Raw genomic sequence first — 6,285 nt, 5'->3', positions numbered from 1 at the left:
TTCTCATCCCCCAGGTCCAAGACTGTTTTGCTTATATCCACTCTTAATGACTAGATTCGATGTACCAATCTACTCAACAAATTCTGGGCCAGCCCTTCAGCCATTACAGGTTAAATCAGAAGTGGTTTCTCCAGAAGCAATGGACCCCTCAGACTGGGGATTTAAAGGATCTAGAGATTCTTTGCAGTGCTGCTGAATACGATTGCTTAGAGTCCATCGTGGCTGGTCTCAATGCCTTATCTTAAGGATTCACAAGAACTATAAGAGAGAGGGAAAAGGGGCAGAGAAACCACTTTATTTACCCCCAGCTCCAACAGCTCTCAGGAAATCAGCTGACTCGCCAAAGAGAACAATGATTTTGTAACATCTTCCTATATTATGTGAGTTGCTATCCAGTATCCCTTACGAACAGTTTACCGTTTTTGAGATACAGACGAAACTGTTCAGATTTAATAAGAGTACAAGTAGCAAGCCAGGAATCTTATACAATGGTTACTGGCTAGGGGCTATCCAACTACGGTAGTGGGACACACATATAAAAGTTGGTTAATATGGACCTATTGTTTTTGGATAAACACAAATCTGAATTTTGGTCTCCTACTTGTGTATTAAGATAGTCAAGTGGGATGCATAACAGTTGTTAAGATCCTACACAAACCCTGGCCCATAGTACAATTTCATCCAGCTTGTGTGATATTGAGTATAGCGATTGAACCTGAGATCACATACCAGAGTTGGTCCTCAGCCTAGCCCGAAGCTCGTGAAAGAACTATGACTGTAATTTCAACCGACTTATTTTATGTGCCCTGGTTGTAGGGAAGGGCAAACCTAGGGTTACCAGATTTTACTCCTGTAAAATCCAGACCCATAGCCTTGACCAGTTCTACCCCAGCCCCACCCCATCAAACTGTTCTCATCCTCAGGACTGCATTGGAAGGGCATCTGCGAATGCAATATGAGGATGTGTGCTTGGTGTGTGATGTCACTGCATTGCATCCATGCATGCGCAGATGCCGTCCTGAGGTGGAAGCTTTTCAAAACCTAAACAAAGTGCCAGGTTTTGAAAAGCCCTCTGGGTAAATCCGGACGTCTGGTAATCCTAAACAAATCCCCTCCCTGACCCCAAAGAGCTGGGGTTTCATAAAGCTGCAATCAAGTTGAACCATATGCTTAGTGCTCCTTCTTGAACTGAGGTAAAAGGTATCCCTCTTGAAATAAGATTTATTTTGTAGTCGTGAACACCGAGGGTTAAATTGATACCCTTCCCCAGGAGGAGTGAATTACATAAAATAATAATAATGAATGTAATAATAAAATGTAACGTAACCTGGAAATAAAAAAAATGTTAATTAAACCATAAATAAAATAGATATAAAGAAGCACTAAGGATTCAAAATTTAAAATAGAAATAAAATTTAATAAACAAATGTTGTATATCAAATCTAGACAATGAAATTCTACTTCCCCTCTGTACAGTTATTAAATTTGCGGATGACACCAAACTCTACCGCAGGGTTGATACCATGGAAGACTGCGAAGATCTGCAAAGGGACCTAATGACGCTAGAAGAATGGGCCAAAAAATGGCAAATGAACTTTAATGTAGGGAAATGCAAGGTCATGCATGTAGGGAAAAAGAACCCGATGTTCAGCTACAAAATGGGAGGATCATTGCTAGGGGTAAGTAACCTTGAAAGAGACCTGGGAGTGATGGTGGACACGTCTTTGAAGGCGTCGGCACAGTGCGCCACAGCCTCAAGAAAAGCAAACAAAATGTTGGGTATCATTAAGAAGGGTATCACGACCAGGACAAAGGAGGTCATCCTGCCACTGTATCGTGCAACGGTGCGACCGCATCTGGAGTACTGTGTCCAATATTGGTCGCCGTACCTCAAAAAGGACATGGCGGTACTTGAGAGAGTCCAGAGAAGAGCAACTAAACTGATAAGAGGTATGGAAAACCTCTCATATACTGACAGACTGAAAAAGCTGGGGCTGTTCTCCCTGGAGAAGCGGAGACTTAGAGGAGACATGATAGAAACCTTCAAGATCCTGAAGGGTATAGAAAAAGTAGACAGGGACAGATTTTTCAGATTACGGGGAACCACAAGTACAAGGGGGCACTCGGAAAAACTAAAAGGAGACAGGTTTAAAACAAATGCCAGAAAGTTCTTTTTCACCCAGAGGGTGGTGGACACATGGAACGCGCTTCCGGAGGCTGTGATAGGCCGGAGCACGTTACAAGGCTTCAAAGAAGGTTTGGATAGGTTCCTAGAGGATAAAGGAATTGAGGGGTACAGATAAGAGTAGCGGTAGGTTATAGGGATAGTCTGGGACCATTGCTTAGGCAATGGGCCTGATGGGCCGCCGCGGGAGCGGACCGCTGGGCGAGATGGACCTCTGGTCTGCCTCAGCGGAGGCAACTTCTTATGTTCTTATGTTCTTATGTTCCCCAGATTTGGGTATTTGAGGCTTTCTGTACTTTCTGTGTAGGGGTACCACGTTGGTGCACTGTTGCTAACAGACTCTCTCTTCCTGAAACCAACCTACTACTCTAACTAAAACCAAATCAATAAGAAAAACCCTGGTCTTTGGGACATTTGGAGCATTGAGATTAAGCAACAAATTACTACGTCTCAATGGTCACAAATTTGGTCTTGGAGGATGAGATGTACGATGTCTGCATCTATGAGACAAACATGGTTTTTCCTGTTACCTAGAGCATTCTGGACCCGTTTGTTTAAAAAAATTAGATTGCTCTAAGTCGGATAGATGTTGGCATTGTCATCTTGAAGCAGAGACTTTAGATTATTTATTGTTCTATTGTCCATTTATTATGGCTTTATGGAAATCAATTTGGGGCCAAATTAATAGTTTGTTAGAAAATTATGTGGCATTATCGTATGATACAGTATTATTTGGCATATCTATGAGGGCTAAGAGCCAAATATCTTCCAAAAATGATAAACTCTTACTTATTTCAACAGGAGTTGCCATACAACAAATAACATGCAATTGGAAAAATTGGAGTAGATTAAACTATAGTTTTTGGTGGAATTCAGTGTGTCATATTTATAAAATGGAAAGAACAGCTCTTCAGAAAGGAAATTTTAATAAATTTCAAGATGTGTGAGGGCCATTAACAAATTATTACAATGAATAAATATCATTTCCCTGCTTAATACAAATGAAATAGTGGGGGGAGGGGTAATTTTTTGATTTTTTATTACTTGATATATGTGTTATGATATATTGAAGAGTTGGGAGGGAATGGGATAAATTATATTGAATATGATTAATTATAGAATTTCAAGTGATATATTTAAGTTAAAATGATGTTACTTTTTGTTACACTTGATGTAAGTTATAAAATGAATAAAGAATTTAAAAAAACCCTATCCTAAATTTAATAACCCCACAGTTGCCTAAAATACTTTCTAAGCTAAGAAAAAAAACCCAGATAATTGATGTTCCCTATACTATTTCCCTCCCCAAAATTTCCTATATATAATCACAAAACTCATCCTCTAAATATTTCATGCATATAAATATTTTCCCAAAAATCTTTACAGAAATTATTCCCAGAAAAATATTTCCAAGGCAGTTTCACAACTTTGCTTCACTAATAGTCTCTCACAACATTCAACAGAAATTTGTCACAGGACATCTCATTAACTTCTCCCGAAATCAGCACCACAGATTGGCCACTCAGAGAATCTGTCAAAACACTTCCCAGAAGATTCTCACAGACTACCGTATTTTCACGCATATAAGCGCGCGTTATACATGATTTTTACAAACCGTGTATAACCTTGCGCGTTATAAGCGTGAGCACGTTTTACAACTTTTTTTTTACATAGTTCCCCCCCTCGACGTCCGATTCACCCCCCCGCAGGACCGCTCGCACCCCCACCCCGAAGGACCGCTCGCACGCACTCGCACCCCCACAGCCTCCCGACCCCCCCCATCATGTAGAAGCTCCTACCGTTGTCCTGCTTCTTCCTCTTGGCGGTCCTGGCCCTTCTGTGAGCCCTGCGTCTGCGCTGCTTCCTCTTCCGGCGGTCCCGCCCTTTCTCTGATGTGCGAGCGGTCCTTCGGGGTGGGTGTGCGGGTGGGAGTGCGTGCGAGCAGTCCTTCGGGGTGGGGGTACGAGTGCGTGCGAGCGGTCCTTTGGGGTGGGGGTGCGAGCGGTCCTGCGGGGGGGTGAATCGGACGTCAGGGGGGCATCAGGCTTTCAGGGTGGGGACAGGACTTCAAGGGGGAGAGGAGAGTCGGGGCGGGCGAAAGGAAAGTCGGGCGGCGACGGGAGAGTTGGGGCGGCATGCGCGGTATATAAAAATTTATTGACATAAATTACAGTTTCCCGTGCGCTATACCTGGGTGCGCGGTATATGAGTGAAAATATGGTATTTCTAGCATTATATAACTTCACAGATAAAACAATTCTTCACATTAGCTAGAAAGAAATGTTTTCACCCTTGGATAAATACCAGAATCTATATATCAAATCTCAACTTTAACCAAAACCTCCAATTCCTATTCAAAATTCAATAAAACCAGCTATAATTACCTTCTCACAAGGCACAAACCAAACTACCTGCACACAGATCCAAGTTACCCTCCCAGCTGTCAAATCTGACAGAATGTTTAAGCAGCTGATGCTGATCTCTGCACTAGGACAGCAAACTTGCGCAGGAGATCAGCAACAGAATACCAAAATTGCACCAATACAAAAAAAAATACACAAACCAAACTTCTCAAAATAGGAAAAAAACCCTCAGGTCTTAACATTCCAGATCCTCTCTACTTCAAAAACCCTTCAAAATCTCCTTTAAACCCTGTTTCTCACACTAAGTAACTTTTAGGGCTCCTTTTACGAAGCCGCATTAGCGGTTTAACGCACGCTAAACTGCCAGCCGCACTAGCTGCTATCGCCTCCTCTTGAGCAGGCGGTAGTTTTTCGGCTAACGCAGGGGTTAGCGCGTGATAAAACGTCGCGTGCGATAAAGCCACAAATGCGGCTTCGTAAAAGGAGCCCCTTACACTTTTAACCCTGGTTTATTATGGATAACCAGATCGTGACATGATCTGGTTATCCATAATAAAGTGGGCTGATGGATTAGTACTGTTTCTTGGTGTTAAATAACTTTTTCACTCGGCACAATATTTTTGTAATTTTCGCTGTATTATTTGTAATTCGCGACCTCTCTCAAACAGGTCCTCTCGGAAATTTCTTAGCAAACTGTATATTCTATTTTTTTTGCTTTCTTAAAGTTTCTGTACTCTGTATTTCCTCTATCTGCATATTGTAACTGGCTGAATGTCCAGCTCTCTTGACTGTAAACCGCCTAGAAGTCGCAAGATTGTGGCTGTATAGAAGAATAAAGTTATTATTATTATTATTAATAATAATATAGCCCTGGAATTTGCTGCTGGAAAATATGACTGAAGCAGGTAGCTCGATTTAAAAAGTCAAGTTTGAGGAACAGCTCATAACACACTATTCGTCCTAACGTCGGCATTTTTTTTTTTTTTGTGAAGAACTAAGAAGAGATGGATATGCTTTGATCTCCAGGAGGTGGAGCAAGATTGGTAAAGAAGGCGTTCTCAGTGTGGTCTTCGACCGTCTTATACGCTTACATAACCATTCGGTAAAAATTTTTTTTTAAAAAAAGTTAAATATGTTCGGAAATATTTAGGGCTCCGCCTTTGACTGCAGAATTGCCTCATATGCACGGGTGCAGAGCCACACACATTCAGTGTGTGCTGCCGCAGGTCGCGATGGGATCCCTCACGAGAATTATGCTACCGCTCCTCCTCTTCTGCCTGGGCTGCTGCTGCTGCGGGCAGGATTCGGCTCCGCCTCTCGTGCGCGTGAACCTGGACAGGAACCCCCGGTTTCGCTGGGAGCACGCGCTGTCCCTGCACGACCCCGCTTACCTCAGGGAGTGCATGGACACAATCATCCGGTGAGTGACGGCCAGTGAGAAGCGCGCGACGACTCCGAGGGCTCTGCGGGAAAACAAAGACAGAAACTGCAAAGGGTTTTGTCATTGTGTGCAGTTAAATTAAAATCAATAAATAACTCTGCAGGCAATGGAGAAGCAACAGTACAATCGGATCTCGTCTAAAGTTATAGAAGTCCGCTTTTTCGAGCTGACTTTGGCCTATTTTGGGAGGGGACTAGGAGAAAGGTTGCATCTTTGCAGTCACGGGGCGTTGGAGGAAGTGGAAGTGAAGGAGGGGCCAACCTATCACTGTCCCGGGGTAAAGCTAAGCTAACTAG

General features: G+C 42.8%; 1 protein-coding gene across 3 annotated transcripts in view; it reads left to right on the top strand.

Annotated features, from left to right (window-relative positions):
- The first annotated feature begins 5,752 nt into the window (after positions 1-5,752).
- NAAA (N-acylethanolamine acid amidase) overlaps positions 5,753-6,285 on the top strand; it is a 101,957-nt gene continuing 101,424 nt past the window's right edge. Inside the window, exon 1 of one of the 3 annotated variants that reach the window (XM_033939596.1) lies at positions 5,753-5,968. In XM_033939596.1, the coding sequence (XP_033795487.1) occupies positions 5,781-5,968 (188 nt within the window). In that variant the 5' untranslated portion in view covers positions 5,753-5,780. The remainder of the gene's footprint in view (positions 5,969-6,285) is intronic. The other 2 variants (XM_033939419.1, XM_033939504.1) reach the window with 2 other exon arrangements.

The sequence above is a fragment of the Geotrypetes seraphini genome, chromosome 1, assembly GCF_902459505.1.
Source record: "Geotrypetes seraphini chromosome 1, aGeoSer1.1, whole genome shotgun sequence".
NCBI lineage: Eukaryota > Metazoa > Chordata > Amphibia > Gymnophiona > Dermophiidae > Geotrypetes > Geotrypetes seraphini.
This window is presented reverse-complemented; position numbering and strand designations above follow the sequence as displayed.